At 46.3% G+C, this 20,627-nt stretch overlaps 1 protein-coding gene across 1 annotated transcript in view; it reads right to left on the bottom strand.

Moving 5' to 3' along the window:
* Positions 1-11,050: 11,050 nt before the first annotated feature.
* Positions 11,051-20,627, bottom strand: part of LOC136632943 (transmembrane protein 62-like) — a 32,825-nt gene continuing 23,248 nt past the window's right edge. Inside the window, exons 6-9 of the mRNA XM_066608288.1 lie at positions 14,376-14,535; positions 12,580-12,693; positions 11,507-11,591; positions 11,051-11,073 (exon numbers count right to left, since the gene is read on the bottom strand). Of these exons, the coding sequence (XP_066464385.1) occupies positions 11,051-11,073; positions 11,507-11,591; positions 12,580-12,693; positions 14,376-14,535 (382 nt within the window). The remainder of the gene's footprint in view (positions 11,074-11,506; positions 11,592-12,579; positions 12,694-14,375; positions 14,536-20,627) is intronic.

Below are 20,627 nucleotides of genomic sequence, written 5' to 3'. Positions count from 1 at the left end.
AAGCACTAAGTCTTTCACATAGAGAGTCAATTCCTGAAATAATAGGGCGCATAGGAGGAGGGAAAGAGTCCTTGTGCATTTTGGGGAGGCCATACATAAATGGGACTTTTGGGTTGGTAGGGATAAGATATTCTCCCATATTAGTGGTAATAACACCTGAGTTGGATCCCAATTGTAATAATTCATGCAATTTTTTTGAAAAAGCAGTCGTGGGGTCTCCCTGTAATTTTTTATAAGTGATCCTATCCTCAAGGATGTGATTAATACAATTAATGTATAGGGTAGTGTCCATGATAGTAATATTTCCCCCTTTGTCTGACTGACAAATCCTGATGTCTTCATCTTTAGATAACCACGATAGCTCAATTCTCTCCCTCTTCGTCATATTGTTGGATCCAGAATGTCCATATTGATTGTCCTTAGTTTGTGCTTGTAACAACTTCAGTTCTTTTCCCATAATCATTTGAAAATCTTCTACAACCTGTGTGCGGGTTTGTGTTGGATAGAAGTCAGGATTGGGTGTTTTTATGTTGATCCTGTGTGTAAGGACATCAGCTGTAACTGACTCCCTATGTAAATGATGTAAGTCTAAAAGGGCAGCTGTGTCTTTCGGGGTTAAATCCTCAAAGGTGTCCTGTATAAATTCTCCTTTAGTAGCTGGAGTAGAAGAGTCATCACTATTAATGAAATGTTTTTTCACCATTAGATTGCGGACAAATTTGTTGAGATCCAGGAGAGTATGAAACAGGTTGAAAGATATATCAGGAACAAAATTGAGTCCTTTATTAAGTACATTGATCTGATTTTGTGTCAAAACCCGTGGTGTGAGGACTATGATGTTATTGTCCTCTATTTGTTTCTCCTGGATGGATATCTTCTTCTTATGTCTGTATCGCTTGCGTCGTTTTTTGAAGTAGATGACTTATGCTGGACTCTATGGTCCTGTTCTTCAGAATATGAGCATTCCCAGCTGAAGGTATCATACGTTCTATCTGATCCTTCCTGATCTGAGGAGGAAAAGGTGACAGTAGAGTTACGTCGTGTGGGACCCCTCCTAGTTTTTAAAATGGATCTAGGGTGATGAGCAAGCCCATCTCTCCAACCATAGACTTTATTTTCCATATAGTCCTTTTTATCCCGTTCAAGTTTGGAACGTTTTTTTTTAATATATTCTCTTCCAATTTCTGCATATTAATATTGATGCTATCCAAAAACTTTGTATATTCATCTTTTCCCATTGATTTTATAAGTTTTTCTTCAGATAGTTTAATCTCCTGTTTTAGAGTGTCCAGCTTAATCTGTTCCTGGTCCACTATTAATTTAATTAATTCCAAAGAGCAGGTGGATAGGGCTTGATTCCATTTATTTAAAAATTCCCCATTATATAGTGTGGTGGGGATTTTTTTGAGGCGCAATCCTCTAGGAATCATACTTAGTTCCAGATACTTAACCAGTGAGTTCCTGTCCCACCAGGTTTTAATTTCACTCCTCTTTTGTTTTTCCAGGTTACATCTTAATAATTTTATATCCTGATCAGAGGAAGAAGATGCTGTATCAGTCATGTTGAAGATTTGTGTCAATTTTTGCATCCGAGAGTGTAATACATGTCCCTCTTGTGAATCCATATTCAGAAATAAAGGAAAAGAGGAATGAAAAAAAAAGAAAACAACAAGGCTTCCTTTCTTTCTCTTTTTCTTCTTTTAGTGAATGAGCCCCCTGATCAAAGCATAAATCAATTGTGGCTGTGCTTTATAATGCAAATATCAATCAGTCCTGCATTGCAATAAGTAGAGAGCAGCCTACTAATATATATATGCGTAATGTAGTTCCAAAAGGAAAATCAAGACTGCGGGAGGTGGCCCGCAGTCTTGAGGTGGCCCGCAGATGTAACGGAACTATGTTGTGCGGTGATGGTTTGAGTTTTGTCGGTTTTGAATTCTTCTCTAATTAGAGTAAAAGGCTGTGAGATGAGCCGTTCATTTATTACAGAGCCCAGAGGGTTGGGTGTGGTAGGAAGCCCAGGCCACTAAGGTAAAAGTAAAGCGCGCTGGACAGTAATCCACCTAGTCGTGATGGCGGTATACCTTTAGCTGTCACTTTACCCCCCAGTGGGCCCAGTGGGTACTCATTGCACCGACCTCGGAAGGACAGAAGGCTGAGTCGACCTTGAGCCGGCTACCTGACGTACGCGGGGATTGAACCTGCACATCTCAGGTCATGAGCGAGAGCTTAGCACTGCAGCACTACCACTGCCCTAATGCTCTGCGCCACACGAGGCTCACAATGTAACTAGGTGCCCGTTTACATCTATAATCCTGGTCCAGTGTCTAGCTTGGAAACGAGATGCCATATAGACAGGCGTGGAGGCTCTGGTACCCTGCTGTACCGCCTCTAGCTTGGATACAAGATGTGCTACGGTGTGGTGGGGCATGGATGCTGTAGTGCTAAGTTGGGCCACCTCTTGCTTGGATTCAGAATGTGATACGGGCGGGCATGGAATCCCTAGTGCCCTGCTGGGACACCTCCAGCTTTCGTATAAGATGTGATACGGGGGTGGGAGAAGGGGAAGGTAGCTGCAGCAGCCTGTTTCACCGCCTTTAGCTTGGATACGAGATGTGATACCGGGGGGGCATGGATGCTCTAGTGCTAAGCAGGGCCACCTTTTGCTTGGATGCAAGATGTCATACGGGCTGGCATGGACTCTCTAGTGCCCTGTTGCTCCAGCTTTCATAGAAGATGTCATACGGTTGGGCACGGAGGCTCCAGTTCACTGCTGTACCACCTCTGACAGATGAGCCGTCATCAGCTCCCTTCCGACAATGCTTTCAGTTTTCAGGCCCCTGGGGTTCAGCTGCAGCGCCACCGGCCGCACTGTGTTCTAATGCCAATTTGGAGCCGTTACCCTGGGCCCGGGCCTATGGCTGCTTTGAGATGCCCATAATGAATCGCCTTGCGGGTGGTGCTACACTAACCGTAAAGCTACAGTGTCAGTCAATCACAGCGCTTGCTTAGTGACGCACGCTAAGGAGCTGGTGGAATAAGCAGATAGGCAGGTGACAAAGCCACTGTTTTTCCAATGGCAAACTCCTAATGGTTAATTTTGGTTGGCTCTTTCAGGGTTTTCAGCACGCGGAGCTAATATTTCAGCACAAATTTTGCGTTCTGTTGTGATAAGGAAAATGCGCGCGTCTCCCTAAGGGCAAAGACTCTGCGGTTGGCGGCATAGAGATAGTGCTCAGGTTTACAGTCACGATTGGGCGGTACTATGGGTCAACCGCCACAACGGCAAGGGGGTGCGGCAGTGGAGCTGTGTGTAAGGAGAATTTATGTGTTTATCAAAGAGAAGACGATCCCAGATCTCGTGCAGAAGTCTGGGCCCAGGAGAAATACAAGTTACACCAGCCTGTGCGGTATCAGATGATTTCTAATTTATTCTAAGGTGTTCGAAGTTTATATATCATAAATGGCATCACAGCAAAAGTATATACCTCCAAGATTAATAAGAATACATAATAGGCTAAAACAAAAATGATTAACATAAGTTACACCTCTTAAGGCGCTACTATAACATACAATGAGACCGTTATAAATTCAGTGAAAAGGAATGCAAGGGAGGCAGTCTGGAGATTCTTATCTTGTCTGTCTACCCCGTAATGGTATAGAAAAGGTTTCGTTTAACCCCTTCACTACTTATACTAGTACCATGCTATATCTTTCTAGTCTACAATCCAATAAAAGAACAATTAACTGATACATTGATCTACAATTTTTTTAACATTCCCCACTTTAGATCAATACATCAACACAGTATAATAGGAAATACACATATATAATGACTCTACCACAGACCCCCTGGCTTATTCAGGCCCGAAGCTTTATTACTAGAGATGAGCGAGCACCAAAATGCTCGGGTGCTCGTTACTCGGGACGAAATTTTCGCGATGCTCGAGGGTTAGTTTTGAGTAACGAACCCCATTGAAGTCAATGGGCAACCCGAGCATTTTTGTATTTCGCCGATGCTCGCTAAGGTTTTCATGTGTGAAAATCTGGGCAATTCAAGAAAGTGATGGGAACGACACAGCAACGGATAGGGCAGGCGAGGGGCTGCATGTTGGGCTGCATCTCAAGTTCACAGGTCCCACTATGAAGCCACAATACCGGCAAGAGTGGGGCCCCACCCCTCCCAACAACTTTTACTTCTGAAAAGCCCTCATTAGCATGGCATACCTTAGCTAAGCACCACACTACCTCCAACAAAGCACAATCACTGCCTGCATGACACTCCGCTGCCACTTCTCCTGGGTTACATGCTGCCCAACCCCCCCCCCCGCACGACAGTGTCCACAGCGTACACCAAATTGTCCCTGCCCAGCCTTCAGCTGCCCTCATGCCACGCCACCCTCATGTCTATTTATAAGTGCGTCTGCCACAGGAAAAGCAGGCACACACTGCAGAGGGTTGGCATGGCTAGGCAGCGACCCCCCCCATAAAAGGGACGGGCCGATAGTCCACAATGTTGTACAGAAGCAATGAGAAATCCAATCCTGTGCCACCTCCATCTCGAGCTGCACACGTGGGCATAGCAATGGGGAACCTATGTGCCACACACTATTCATTCTGTCAAGGTGTCTGCATGCCCCAGTCAGACCGCGTTTTTTTATAAATAGTCACAGGCAGGTACAACTCCGCAATGGGAATTCCGTGTGCACCCACAGCATGGGTGGCTCCCTGGAACCCACCCGCTGTACATAAATGTATCCCATTGCAGTGCCCTGGACAGCAGAGCTAACGTCAGATGAAATGCAGGTGGGCTTCGGCCCACACTGCATGCCCCAGTCAGACTGGGGTTCTTTAGAAGTGGACACAGATGCATTTACAACTCCCTGTGGACCCACAGCATGGGTGGCTCCCTGGAACCCACCGGCGGTACATAAAAATATCCCATTGCATTGCCCAACACAGCGGATGTAACGTCAGCTGTAATGCAGGTGGGCTAAAAATTAATTTGATTACACTGTAGGTGAGGGCCCACAAAAATTGCTGTATCAACAGTACTAATGTACATCAGAAAAATTGGCCATGGCCAACCAAGAGGGCAGGTGAAACCCATTAATCGCTTTGGTTAATGTGGCTTAATTGGTAACTAGGCCAGGAGGCAGCCCAGTTAAAATAAAAATTGGTTGAGGTGAAAGTTTCAACGCTTTAATGAGCATTGAAACGTATAAAAATTGTTTAGAAAAATTATATTACTGAGCCTTGTGGGCCTAAGAAAAATTGCCCGTTCGGCGTGATTATGTGAGGTTTCAGGAGGAGGAGCAGGAGGAGGAATATTATACACAGATTGATGAAGCGAAAAGGTCCCCGTTTTTGATGGGGATACAGAACGATGCTTCCATCCGCGGGTGCAGCCTACGTATTGCTTAGGTACCGCTGCTGTCCGCTGGTGAAGAAGAGAAGTCTGGGGAAATCCAGGCTTTGTTCATCTTGATGAGTGTTAGCCTGTCGGCACTGTCGGTTGACAGGCGGGTACGCTTATCTGTGATGATTCCCCCAGCCGCACTAAACACCCTCTCTGACAAGACGCTAGCCGCAGGACAAGCAAGCACCTCCAGGGCATACAGCGCGAGTTCAGGCCACGTGTCCAGCTTCGACACCCAGTAGTTGTAGGGGGCAGAGGCGTCACGGAGGACGGTCGTGCGATCGGCTACGTACTCCCTCACCATCCTTTTACAGTGCTCCCGCCGACTCAGCCGTGACTGGGGAGCGGTGACACAGTCTTGCTGGGGAGCCATAAAGCTGTCAAGGGCCTTAAAGAGTGTTGGCCTGCCTGTGCTGTACATGCTGCCTGATCTCCGCGCCTCCCCTGCTACCTGGCCCTCGGAACTGCGCCTTCGGCCACTAGCGCTGTCGTATGGGAATTTTACCATCAGTTTGTCCGCCAGGGTCCTGTGGTATAGCAACACTCTCGAACCCCTTTCCTCTTCGGGTATGAGAGTGGAAAGGTTCTCCTTATACCGTGGGTCGAGCAGTGTGTACACCCAGTAATCCGTAGTGGCCAGAATGCGTGTAACGCGAGAGTCACGAGAAAGGCATCCTAACATGAAGTCAGCCATGTGTGCCAGGGTACCTGTACGCAACACATGGCTGTCCTCACTAGGAAGATCACTTTCAGGATCCTCCTCCTCAGGCCATACACGCTGAAAGGATGACAGGCCAGCAGCATGTGTACCCTCACCAGTGGGCCAAGCTGTGTCTTCGTCCTCCTCCTCATCTTCCTCCTCCTCCTCCTCCTCCTCACCGCGCTGAGATATAGACAGGAGGGTGCTCTGACTATCCAGCGACATACTGTCTTCCCCCGGCTCTGTTTCCGAGTGCAAAGCGTCTGCCTTTATGCTTTGCAGGGAACTTCTCAAGAGGCATAGCAGAGGAATGATGACGCTAATGATTGCAGCATCGCCGCTCACCACCTGGGTAGACTCCTCAAAGTTTCGAAGGACCTGGCAGATGTCTGCCAACCAGGCCCACTCTTCTGAAAATAATTGAGGAGGCTGACTCCCACTGCGCCACCCATGTTGGAGTTGATATTCCACTATAGCTCTACGCTGCTCATAGAGCCTGGCCAACATGTGGAGCGTAGAGTTCCACCGTGTGGGCACGTCGCACAGCAGTCGGTGCACTGGCAGATTAAACCGATGTTGCAGGGTGGCAGCGTCCGTGTGGGACTTGCGGAAATGTGCGCAGAGCCGGCGCACCTTTCCAAGCAGGTCTGACAAGCGTGGGTAGCTTTTCAGAAACCACTGAACCACCAAATTAAAGACGTGGGCCAGGCATGGCACGTGCGTGAGGCTGCCGAGCTGCAGAGCCGCCACCAGGTTACGGGCGTTGTCACACACGACCATGCCCGGTTGGAGGCTCAGCGGCGCAAGCCAGCGGTCGGTCTGCTCTGTCAGACCCTGCAGCAGTTCGTGGGCCGTGTGCCTCTTATCTCCTAAGCTGAGTAGTTTCAGCACGGCCTGCTGACGCTTGCCCACCGCTGTGCTGCCACGACGCGCGACACCGACTGCTGGCGACGTGCTGCTGCTGACACATCTTGATTGCGAGACAGAGGTTGCGTTGGAGGAGGAGGAGGAGGAGGGTGCTTTAGTGGAGGAAGCATACACCGCCGCAGATACCACCACCGAGCTGTGGCCCGCAATTCTGGGGGTGGGTAGGACGTGAGCGGTCCCAGGCTCTGACTCTGTCCCAGCCTCCACTAAATTCACCCAATGTGCCGTCAGGGAGATGTAGTGGCCCTGCCCGCCTGTGCTTGTCCACGTGTCCGTTGTTAAGCGGACCTTGGCAGTAACCGCGTTGGTGAGGGCGCGTACAATGTTGCGGGAGACGTGGTCGTGCAGGGCTGGGACGGCACATCGGGAAAAGTAGTGGCGACTGGGAACTGAGTAGCGCAGGGCCGCCGCCGGCATCATACTTTTGAAGGACTCCGTTTCCACAACCCTATACGGCAGCATCTCCAGGCTGATAAATTTGGCTACGTGCACGTTTAACGCTTGAGCGTGCGGGTGCGTGGCGGCGTACTTGCGCTTGCGCTCCAACACTTGCGCTAGCGACGGCTGGACACTGCGCTGACAGACATTGGTGGATGGGGCCGAGGACAGCGGAGGTGAGGGTGTGGGTGCAGGCCAGGAGACGGTAGTGCCTGTGTCCTCAGAGCGGGGTTGGATCTCAGTGGCAGGTTGGGGCACGGGGAGAGGCAGAGGTGCAAACCGGAGGCGGTGAACGGCCTTCGTCCCACCTTGTGGGGTGCTTGGCCATCATATGTCTGTGCATGCTGGTGGTGGTGAGGCTGGTGGTGGTGGCTCCCCGGCTGATCTTGGCGCGACAAAGGTTGCACACCACTGTTCGTCGGTCGTCTGCACTCTCAGTGAAAAACTGCCAGACCTTTGAGCACCTCGGCCTCTGCAGGGTGGCATGGCGCGAGGGGGCGCTTTGGGAAACAGTTGGTGGGTTATTCGGTCTGGCCCTGCCTCTACCCCTGGCCACCGCACTGCCTCTTCCAACCTGCCCTGCTGCTGCACTTGCCTCCCCCTCTGAAGACCTGTCCTCAGTAGGCGTAGCAAACCAGGTTGGGTCAGTCACCTCATTGTCCTGCTGCTCTTCCTCAGAATCCTCGGTGCGCTCCTCCCTCGGACTTAATGCCCTTACTACTACCTCACTGATAGACAACTGTGTCTCATCGTCATCGGCCTCCTCACCCACTGAAAGGTCTTGAGACAGTTGCCGGAAGTCCCCAGCCTCATCCCCCGGACCCCGGGAACTTTGTAATGGTTGGGCATCAGTCACGACAAACTCCTCTGGTGGGAGAGGAACCACTGCTGCCCAATCTGAGCAGGGGCCTGAGAACAGTTCCTGGGAGTCTGCCCGCTCCTCAGAATGTTTCATTTTCATGGAGTGAGAAGGCTGGGAGGAAGGAGGAGCAGCAGCCAGAGGATTCTGAGTTGCAGCAGTGGACGGCGCAGAACTCTGGGTGGACGATAGGTTGCTGGAAGCACTTTCTGCCATCCACGACAGGACCTGCTCACACTGCTCATTTTCTAATAAAGGTCTACCACGTGGACCCATTAAATGTGCTATGAATGTGGGGACGCCAGAAACGTGCCTCTCTCCTAATCCCGCAGCAGTCGGCTGCGATACACCTGGATCAGGAGCTCGGCCTGTGCCCACACCCGGACTAGGGCCTCCGCGTCCTCGGCCGCGCCCACGTCCTCTAGGCCTACCCCTACAGCATGCTGTATTAGGGCGCCCACCCACTGGCGTTTGCGTTTTCCGCGGGAAAAAAACGCAGCGTTTTCGCAGCGTTTTCCGCGATTTTTCCGCGCGTTTTTCGCGGCTTTTCCATTAATTTCCATTGACTTTCATGGCTGCATTAGGAGAAAAATAAGGACACATATGCAACTGACAGTTCCTATGTTAAAAACGCAAACGCAACGCAAAAAAAACGCCAGTGGACAGGAACACATGTTATCTCTATGCCTGTGCAGGAAAAACGCAAAACGCAGGTAAAAAAACGCCAGTGGGTGCTCGCCCTTACCAGGAATGCAGAAACACAACACTGTAATTAAATGTGCCGCTTATTGGCCTGTGGTTGGAGGCTGAGTTCGCTTACGGAACGCCAGGAAATAATTTGGCGCAAGCCTGCTGTAACACTTAGCTGGCTGCGTATTTATCTGTAGAACTATACACCCAGCAGACACAGACCCAGAACACTGAGCAGAGTGACAGGCAGCCCAAATAGATTTTTTTTCAAGATTTTTTCCAAAGGACCACTGCGTATATTCAATCTATAATATATGTCTTCTGGCCCTGCCTACACAATTCTCTCCCTGGAGTATTACTGCAGGACGCAATGCTCTGCACGGCCGATATACCAAAAAAAAAAAAATGTGCAACACTGCTAAAAGCAGCCTCCACACTACTGCACACTGTTAGATGTGGCCCTAAGGAGGACCGTTGGGGTTCTTGAAGCCTACACTAACTCCTAACGCTCTCCCTAAAGCAGCTCCAACACTATAGCACTGTCCCTCAGCTATCTCACAACGCATCTGAGGCGAGCCGCGGGAGGGGCCAATTTTTATACTCTGGTGACACCTGATCTCCCCAGCCACTCACTGCAGGGGGGTGGTATAGGGCTTGAACGTCGCAGGGGGAAGTTGTAATGCCTTCCCTGTCTTTCAATTGGCCAGAAAAGCGCGCTAACGTCTCAGAGAGGAAAGTGAAAGTAACCCGAACATCGCGTGGTACTCGTTACGAGTAACGAGCATCTCGAACACGCTAATACTCGAACGAGTATCAAGCTCGGATGGGTACGTTCACGCTCATCTCTACTTACAACCCCAGAGTGAGAGGTGCAAAAAGATGGTAACAGTCTCTTTAGGGGGTTATAGTAGCTGATACTCTGAGGGCAGCGTAAGGTAGCGATAGTCACAATGATTACAGTGACATGTCTGCCGTGTGGATCTGTGCAGTAGTTTGGAAGAAAATTACATTTTATTAGTAGCAGCACATGCATAATGGACTATTTGAAGTAGTTCTGGATATTCATGAGCTGCAGGCTTGTCCTGTCTACTTGCCTTCAAGCCAGTGACTGAATGTTGTCTGCTTATAGCTGAGTAGAGAGAGAACACTGCCAATCAGCAGGCCACGGGTAGGGTTGTCACCCGACCGGTAATTCACCGGCCTGGCCGGTATTTTTAGATTTTTTTTTTTTACCAGCCCTATTAGAGGCCGGTATTTTTGAATGTTTCCTGCAGGGAACAGTTGGTGGAGGACGGGTACACGGCCGGACTGCGGAGCTGACAGCCGGCTTTGATCCCCTGCTAATAGTGTATGGGTTGCTAGGAGTAAGGAGTGGGGCTTATCATTAATGCAGCTCTATGGAAAGAAGAAGAGGAAGCTGCTGCTGTGGTGAAAGGTAATGAGGAGGAGGGAGGGAGCAGAGTGTGAGGAAGGTAATGAGGAGGAGGAGAGAAGAGGGAGCAGAGTGTGAGGAAGGTAATGAGGAGGAGCAGAGTGTGAGGAAGGTAATGAGGAGAGGGAGCAGAGTGTGTAGAATAAAGGCCCCCTGTCCACGGCCGAGGCGGAATACCGCCAGCGATATTCCACTGCCAGGGAGCGCTAACAGGTCTCTGCAGTGAGCCTGACAGATAGGCTCACCACGGAAAATATGGAAAGCACTATGGAAAGTTCACTGCGTTACTCATGGCTGGATTATCACTGCGTGGAAACACAATGAACAATCGCAGTGGACAGGCAGCCCAAAGAAGAAAAAAAATGCTGTGATAAGCCATGCCCCTTTTTAACCATGGACAGTATTTTTTGTGATAAAAGGTGGCAACCCTAGCCACAGGGTAGAGGGAGCATGGCTAGGTTGCAGCTCGTGAAAAGTTCTGGGTGTAGCTGCTACTAAGTGCAAGTTTCTCCCAAATTGCTGCACAGAAACAGACTCGCTGCAATCATCAAGCCTATCACTACCTTCTGCTGCTCTCAATGAGCGCTACAAGAAGATGGTGACAGACTCTTAAAATGGATCAAAAGATCATTGGGCAAAAGGATTGGAATGTAGCGCAAAAAAAAAGCAGCAATTTTTTTCTGTTTGCTTTAAACCAAAGTTGTTTTTTTTATTATTATTTATTTTTTTACTTAGTATGTTCCTACATCTGTGAATGTCTTCATTGCTGGAAGTAGTTAGACTACAGCATTAAAGGGACCCTTCACATAGGACAGAATATTCCACAACAGTGTTGTGGAATATTCATCCCCAAAATCCACACTACTAGCTTGCAGATTTTGCTGCAGAAATAAAAATAACAGAATTCTGCCGGAAATTTTGCATAAAAGTCCACAGTTACCAGTGCAGATTTTGGGAGGATATTCAGGGACGGCGTACTTCACAAGGCTGTTGCAGAATATTCCGCCCTGTGTGAAGGTTATAAAGGATTTTTCCACTTACCCCTGAGAATAGTTTGCCTTTTGAACCGATAAAATATTAGTAAAATGAACTGACTCAGTACAGCCAGAATAAACAGCACCTGCGACTAGAGAAGAGATAACCATTTTAGTACCATTTAGTACATTTTCACAATACCTGATCCCACAAAGTCAAGGTCCCAGGATGATATATTGGATAATGAGACCTAATAAAAAATTATCATAATAAAAATTAGCCTGCATCCATACACATTAACAAAACCATGCAGCTATTAACACGACTTAATCGCTGCCCAGTGATGGTAGTAAAACTGTAGCATTATTGGTAGAACTGTCTTACTATTTAACAAGCTGTAAACTATATGTGGGCGTAGTTTCAGCCAAGTTGGGCAAGCTAATCAGTGTGTTCCAACCCTCAATGGTGTTGGAGTAATAGGAGATTCAGTTTCAAAACAGCTGAAAATCCACTAGTTTGTTCAGGATTACTCGAAATCCCAGCTCTGCTCCCTCCAATGTCACCAGCATCCTGATGCCTTCCAAGAGCGCCCCTGGCAGCCAAGGAAAGCAGTTCCATGAGTGTGGCTCTCAAATCTCCAGTGGAGGGAATGGGGCCTTGCCAGGGGACTCTTGCCCAGAGGAATGCTGACCCAATGGAACCCAGAAAGGGAAGAGACCAGAGACCCCAAATGAACCCCCATCAATATGTTAAAAGAAAAAAAAACAATATGGTCATCTCTGCTTCTACCTTTAGTAAGGACAGGAAACCACTGGGAAATTTATTGGGAAAGGGCTATGCAACCTTTCTGTGTCCCTGACCCTACAGAAGATGGGGAGCAACCTCCATTGGGTGCTGTCATCAAGAGGACGGAGTGGAAAAAGGCATTGTCCAAAGCCAACAACCCCTTTAAATCCAGATGGAATTCTCGGTCAGACAATTCCAGCAATGTTGCTCAGGTGGGCTATATGCCATATGGCTCAAGAAGGGGAGGGTCCTACAAAATCACATGTGGAAATTAGCTAAGCAGGTTCAAAGGTCAAAGAGACCTGCATAACATACGGTGGTGACCTGGTAAACATGAAATACATAGAACTTACAACAACATAATGATCCATAAGAAGAATTAAAGATGGAAAAATGCTAAAGCTGACAGCTGCATCATCTTCCAAGCTGAACAAGTGGCTTCTGGATTGACTTCCTTCTGCTGCATCCTATAAAGGAAAAGGTTACATAGTGACGGTGGATACCATATTTTAGGAAGGAGGTGACAAATAAGAGGAGTTAGTGAATTCAATATCACAACCATCTTTACATAGAAATCCACAGTCGTTGCTCATAGACAGACTGTAAATAACATTTCTTCCTGGTGTGTGACGTACTGCAGCTCTCATTAAAGGGAATCTATCACCATCTTTTGCAGCTCAAGGTAGCGACAGGCACCCCGATTACAGTGATATGCATGTCTGGTTGTTACTAATAAAATGCAAGTTTCTCCCAAAGTACAGCACAGATACATCCAGCACTATAATCAGTGTGACTAACTACCTTATACTACCCTCAGTGAGGGCTGCAAAAAGATGGTGAGAGATTCCCTTTAAGGTTATTAGTGAGAAACAGTAATGTAGCATTTACTAAGAAAACAAAGCACTGAAGGGTGCTCAGCCGAGGGTGCATGCGCTTTGAATTCAAAGTGGGGAAAAAGCTGCTGCCATTACCAAAGAACAAAAGTATTGTGCAGTTGAAATTCAACGTGCCAAATCCTCATGTGCCTGATATTTGCTATCGGGGGAGAGTTGGGAGGCCACCACACACCTTAGACGATCAGTCTGTCCCACCAATATCAACCGATTTGGTCAATCTATAGCCAATCTGTATAGCCGCTCTTAGCTAATACTGGGGAATTCAGAGAGCATGGACTACGTCTCTATTTGATCATACCCCTGATAAGGACATACTGAAAAAGGTTTCTGCATGAAAAAAAAGTTACAGAAGTCTTTTTATGGTACGTTTAAAAGGCGTTGTCCCAAGAAGAAAACTTCTGTTCATATGCCCTATAAGGGTGTCATAGCAGGGTGGTTGTCATGTAATAGTACATTTTCCCAGTGCCCACTGAAGGTAAATGTTTGGCTGGTAGTGGCTTGCTGGGGGTGGAACCTGGGGTGAGGGTCACATTCAGCATTGGGTCATCTTTGATGGGAAAAGTCCTTTAACAAATATACTATATTGTAGATTAATATTACAGTATATGCACAGCAAAAAAAAGTGAAAAACAAGCTGTCATTCACAGCTCTAGATATCTTATCCCAATTTTTTAGGATTTGACAAGCAGATCTTCCTGCAAAGGGTTATAGATGGTTGTTTGGAGTCCGACAAGTCACAGCACTCAGATTAACCAAGAGTCTTTTATTAAAAGCACAATTACAAGAGGTGAATGAAGTAGCCCATGTCTGACTCATGATTTGTCAAGGCCTCCCCACTCTATAGAATGTGTTCATGGCAATTCCATTATGCTGCTAATCATGATATCGTTACCTTGATATGAGAATGCAATTCTATATTATCAAGGCGAACAAAGGTAATTTTCAAGCTTCAGCACTATGGACAGCTTTACAAGGACTAGGTGATTGTAGTTAATGAAAGGCAAATGCAAGAAATCTGAAGTTCTCCATCTTCTAGTTGGTTTGATCCGGCTAATAATAATCACTATATTATACAATTATGTTTCACAATATAAAACCAAGTGGATGGAATATATAATTTTTTCTCATTCCACTTTCTACACAGTGTACAAAAGCAGGATATGTTGCAAAGATCCGGAACATATGGGCACTGTTGTGCAAAACTGAAGCACTTTAGATAGCTGCATTCACACGCGCCTTCTATTTCCTTTTACCTCAGCTTTCACTTTGATCTCGTGGAGCCCAGTCTTATAATTTTCAGCCATCCATTCCAAGACATATAATGGACCAGATGAGTGCACAGCTTCCCCCACTTCTTTTCCATCTATGAAAACCTTTACGGACGTGATAGGATGCAGAGAAAACACCAGGATTCTATATGGTGAAAATAAATAAAAGCATTATTAGGGGACAGCCACTTCAGGGTGTCAAATTATTGGCCATGGTATAAAATAACATAAGGAGTAACACCTGGTACGTATAGCGTTTTTGATTCCTAATAAAATGTCTTTTCTCAACTTATTTTTTTTTTAAAAACACCTTTTGGTTAAAAAAAAAAGGACAGAAGAGCTAGTTTATTGTTTGTTTACGCAAGATAAACAAAATGAAAACTAAGCATAACGGAAGTCCTGTTGAAAAAAATCTGGATCCATTCAAGAATCCGTTCAAATAATCAGGATGGACGTTTTAACTGAGCCACACGTGTGTACAGGCCTCTAAGCGTGTTCACACGGAGCCAATTTGCTGTGGATTTTGGCACAGATTTTGGTGGGGAACTGCAGCAGATTTCATTCTTTCAATTGAAGGGGTGAAATCCGCTGCAGATCTGCAACAAATCCGCTACAGGTGATCGGACCCTAATACTCATCTTACCGGTTTTCCCACTAGCTTCGTTAACCAGGCTCAAGTGATGATCTGTCATTACAGCCAATCACTGGCATCGCTACACCAGCCTTACATCCGATGAAAGGTTACAGTAGTCAATTCTTGACGTTCTACGTCATTGCTAGAGTGTAATAAAGGACCGGCAGGGGATCAGGGAAGCATCATAAGAGCAGCAGGCATCGGTAAAGTGAGTATTGCTCCTTATTTTACACCGATGTCAGCTGTTTGTAAAAGATTTCATGAAGCTGGAAACTGTTTCTGTAATGTAATTTACAATCTTTTATTATGATTACCATCATTACTAATTTTGCCCTGTACTTTCATCTGTACTTTTCAGTTTAGAAGTTCCATCTCAGGAGCTGCCGACCAGGAAACAAATGTTCTGTTTAAGTAGTCACTGATTTCAAGGAGAACTGAAGGGCTTCAGTTCGCCTTCATTCTGTTTGATTTCTGTTTTTTTTTTAATTAAAATAATGCAGACTAGTAAGCAATAGTTTTGTAAAAAAAATTTAAACTCAAGATAGAAAAAAGGCTTCCATCTTTATGTCCCACATGGGTGACAGAACTAAAATATTTATCCCTTTCAATATTTACTTACAGGTTTTAAAGAATGTCATAAGATGGAAGGAACTAATAAGGTATATTTATGAAGACTGGCGTTTCATGACTCCGTTTTAGGCCTTATACACATGGACATATATTGGCCGGGTTTTCATGCCCGCCTGATATAAGCTGCCCCTCTCTGCAAGAGGCGGTGGCGGGATGGGGCGGGGGCTAGTGTGCTCAGCTCCTGCCCCCTGCCATTGTTTGCAATGGGAGGGGGGGGCAGGCGGAGTTAAGCTCCACCCCTCGCAAACATTTGTCAGGGGTAGAAAGGGAGCAAAAGCTCAGCACACTAGCTCCCGCCCCGTCCCATCTCCTCTTCTTGCAGAGAGGCAGCGTATATCGGACGGGCGTGAAAACCCGGCCGATCTACGTCCATGCGAATAAGCCCTCAAACTGAAGTTTGCTGGACTAAAATGCACTGTTTATTAAAAGGCAAATGACTCTTAATTTGATATTTCTTAGGCTGCCTTTAAAAAACTGAAAATAAAATCTACTCTTAGTAGGAGAAGATTTTGATTTGCAACACTGACTTAAATTTGCCCCCTCTCCCCCAGTAAACTCACCTCTTTTCTCACTACTTTCCAAAAGTGTAGAGAGGAATAGCAAGTCACAAATTACAGTGCAAAAGTAGCATGTTCCAAAATCGACTGAAATATCATCATGTGACAGCAAGGTGCCCCCTGCCACAGCAGAGCTGCAGGGTCCTAGCGAATCCTGATCAGCTGTGTTAGTGACTACTGTCACTGTAGGTGGAGGCTTTCCCTGTAACTGGAGATCCAGATATCAGAGCTAAAACCAAGCCATGTGGAGAGAAGTACTGCCTATAAAGCTTAGACCGGACAATGTGGAGGCACAGATCTGGAAAAGACTCCAAAAACTTCTGCAATACTCAAAGTTCCCAAGAGCACAGCGGCCTCCATAATTCTTAAATAGAAGAAGTTTGGAACAACCAGGACTCTTCCTAGAGGTGATCAATCCACGCAACTAAGTAATCAGGGAGGAAAGGCCTTGGTAAGAGGTGACCAAGAACACACTGGTCACTCTGGCTAAGGGCCAAAGATCCTGTGTGCAGATGGGAGAAACTTCCAGAAGGTCCTCCATCACTGTAGCCTCCACCAATCTGGGCTTTATGGCAGAGTGACCAGAAAGAAGCCTCTTAGTAAAAGACACAGTATACTTGCAATTCACCAAAAGGCATCTAAAAGGACTCAGACTGTGAAAAACAAGATTCTCTGGTCTGATGAAACCAAAATTGAACTTTTTGGCTTTAATTCTAAGCATTATGTCTGGAGGAAACCAGGGACTGCTCATGATCTGCCCAATACCATCCCTACAGTGACCCATAGTGGTGGCAGCATCATGCTGTAGGGGCGTTTTTCAGCAGTTGGAACAAGGAGTCAGGGTTGATGGAAAGTTGAATGGCGCAAAGTACAGAGATGTTTCACCTTCCAACAAGGCAATGGCCCCAAGTAAACAGCCAAAACACCACAGAAGTGGCTTAGGGACAACTCTATAAGATGCCCTTGAGTGGCCCAACCAGAGTCCTTACTTGAACAATTGAACATCTCTGGAGAGATCTGAAATTGTCTGTCCACAGACTGCCCCCATCCAACCTGACAGAGTTTAAAAAGGACCTGCAGAGAAGGCGGCAAACAAAAACCCAAAATCCAGGTGTGCAAGACTTGTAGCATCATATCCAAAAAGACTGGAGGCTGTAATTGCTGCCAAAAGGTGCTTCAACTAAGTACAGGGTGTAAATACTTAGATCAGCGAAAATTATTAGTTTTTCATTTTTAAAAAAAACTACAAAGATTTTGCATTGGCCACAACATAACAAAATATAAAAAGTGAAAGGGTCTAAAGACTTACAAAATGCACTGTATATAATGACATTTTATATATGACTCAGGAGATGAGCTATATCCTCCCCTCTTCTCACAGTCTTGTGCCTATAGGGTAACTGGCTGGAGAAGGAGCCCTCCTCTATTGCTCTGTCTGCAATAGGATACCAGGAATGCCAACCCTCCTCCGCAATCCCCATCAATTACCTGTCTGTCTGGTAGGCAAATAGGAGATCGTACAAGACCTCTACAGTGCTACTTATTGAAAGGCAGCTTTCCTATAAGTCAACACCCAACATTCTAAGTCTTCTCCAGAAAACTCTTGTTTTGGCTTATATTCCCAGTCATGTTACAAGGCCTGTTAAAAGCTTGCACATTGACTTATAGGTGGCGCTGTAGAGGCATTGTACCTTCATTTGCATACTAAATTTCCCAGAGAAGCATTGCATGGTTTTATAAGTTTCCACAAGTTAAAACTGTACCCCTCCCAATAGTCACAAATTGAATGGATGAAGAGGAAATTAACATCCGTGTTTTTATTTTATAAGACAGCTGTAGGAGCATGCAGGAAATTCTATAGACGGCGTGGGCAAGTTTATCTCATGTATAGTGATAACAGTGATCATGTATAGTAAAAAAAAAAAGTGTAAAAAGTAAAAAAAAAAGGTAAAAAAGCTTGTGTTTCATCTCCCCCCACGGATCATATCTGTGAGGGAGGATGAAATGACGTACCTAAGGCCCGCGGATTTATCTGCGGACCTTACCCCAGCTTCTGCGCACGCGCATGTCGCCAAAATGGCAGGTGCATGCACAAAAGCTGTGGTAATTTAAAATCTCCCTGCTCCTGGCTACAAAACTTAGCCGAGAGCCTGGAGATTTCACGGGGGGCCGCAGTGGATAATGGCGATCACGTAAAAGTAAAAAAAAGGTGAAGGTTCATCTCCCCTCACCGATGCGGTAATACGCAGATCAATCGCATTGGATTACACAATTCCGCTCACATTAGTGGGTTGGAATTGCGTAATCCATTAGCAGAAAAGAGAACGCAGCAGGTTCTATTTTACCACAGATTTCCGTAACATAGAGCCCATTTTGCTCCATGGTCGTGGATATACCCGCAGCCCATACGCAACTACATTGTATACGGGCTGCAGGTACCCACGTCATCGCTAAGCGACGGTGCGGGAAATACAAACAAAAAATATATATATACTGAGCATGACCGCCTGTGTGAGTAGGCAGTTATGCGCAGTACATTACGCGGCCGTCCGCAGGGTCACAGCCGGGCTCACAGATGGGATCCGCTGTGGGCCTCCGCAAGCGGATTCCGCCTACGGCCGTGTGAGCCTGGCGTTATTCAGACCGCTACCTGTAATACGTATTTTACAAGAAGCCCCGGGAACGTTCGCCTTCCTGCAGTTCCAGGAGCAGCTTGTTGAGCGCCTTCTGTGTGAGACCGCCGCACCTCATCAAGCTTACGGAGACTCACAGAGCGCCACTTCTTACACCCCATACCCGCCACTGAGGTCACGAAATACCCCCAAAAAGCATGAGAGGAGGGGGGATACACGGTTTTATTGCCCCATGTACCCATCCCAACCAGCCTCCGTAATTACCCCTGTCTTTGGAAATACTACACAGTTCACATTATTACTTTTATCTAAGATTTGGGGAACGCCGAAAAGGGCGCGGAGTGTGTGCGGGCGGGGGGGGGGATTTTTAAGGTGTCAATTTTTATTCCGTACAAGTGGGCAATGGGTCCTGGAATTTATTCAGTTGTGCCCTGCAATCCAACGGGTTTCCCTCCATTATAGGCCTTGCCATGTTTCCTGTAAGTAAATTAGAGCCACAAGGGGTATGTTTTTGAACACGGGACAAACGGGGGTATCCATTTTGGGGTGAAGGTCTTCATTCCTATGTACACTGTACAAAAAAACCCAGTTTTTAAATTGACAAAATTGACAAAAAAATGAAAATCGTAATTTTTTCCTTCTGCTTTGCTTAGATTTATTCAAATACTGTCGGGTCAAAATACGCAGTGCACCCCTAGATGAATTCGACAAGGCGTCTAGTTTTTAAAATGGGGTCATTTGAGGGGGTTCTTTATCGTTTTGGACGCTCAATGGCTCTATAAGTGGGCGATGGGGCCTGGAATTTATTCCGTTGTACCCTGAAATCCAATGGGTGCTCCTTCCATTATAGGCCTAGCCATGTGTCCTTTAAGTAGATTAGGGCCACTAGGGGTATGGTTCTGAACACGGGACAAACGGGGGTATCCATTTTGGGGTGAAAGTCTTCATTCCTATGTGTGCTGTACAAAAAAAACAGTTTTTAAATTGATACAACTGCCAAAAAAATGAAAATTGTAATTTTTTTCCTACTGCTTTGCTTAGATTTATTCAAAAATTGTAGTGTAAAAATACACAGTACACCCCTAGATAAATTCGTTAGGGGGTCTAGTTTTCAAAATGGGGTCATTTGTGGGGGTTCTCTGTCGTTTTGGCCGCTCAAGGGCTCTACAAGTGGGCAATGGGGCCTAAATCACCTTCATGCTAAATTTCTGTTCTGAAAGCCACCGACTACTCCTTTCATTTTGGGCCCCGTGGTGCATCCAAACAAAAGATTAGGGCCACAATGGGTATGTCTCTGAACACGGGAGAAACAGGGGTATCTATTTTGGGGTGCACGTCTTCATTCATGTGTGTGCTGAACAAAAAAAGCAGTTTTTAAATGACAGAATTGCCAAAAAAACGAAAATCACATTTTTTTCCTTTTGCTTTGCTTGAATTCATTCAAAAACTGTGGGGTCAAAATGGGCAGTACACCCCTAGATAAATTCGTTAAGGGGTCTAGTTTTCAAAATGGAGTCACTTGTGGGGGTTCTCTTTGGTTTTGGCCGCTCAAGAGCTCTACAAAAGTGCTATGGGGCCTAAAACGCCTTCAAGGAAAATTTATGTTCTGAAAACCACCGACTACTCCTTTCATTTTAGGCCCCGTTGTGCATCCAGACATAAGATTAGGGCCACAATGGGTATGTTTCTGAACACGGGAGAAACAGGGATATCCATTTTGGGGTGTAAATCCTTATTTTCATGGGCACTATAGGAAAAAAAAATATGTCTTTAAAATGACATA

Source organism: Eleutherodactylus coqui, chromosome 1 (genome assembly GCF_035609145.1).
Source record: "Eleutherodactylus coqui strain aEleCoq1 chromosome 1, aEleCoq1.hap1, whole genome shotgun sequence".
NCBI lineage: Eukaryota > Metazoa > Chordata > Amphibia > Anura > Eleutherodactylidae > Eleutherodactylus > Eleutherodactylus coqui.
This window is presented reverse-complemented; position numbering and strand designations above follow the sequence as displayed.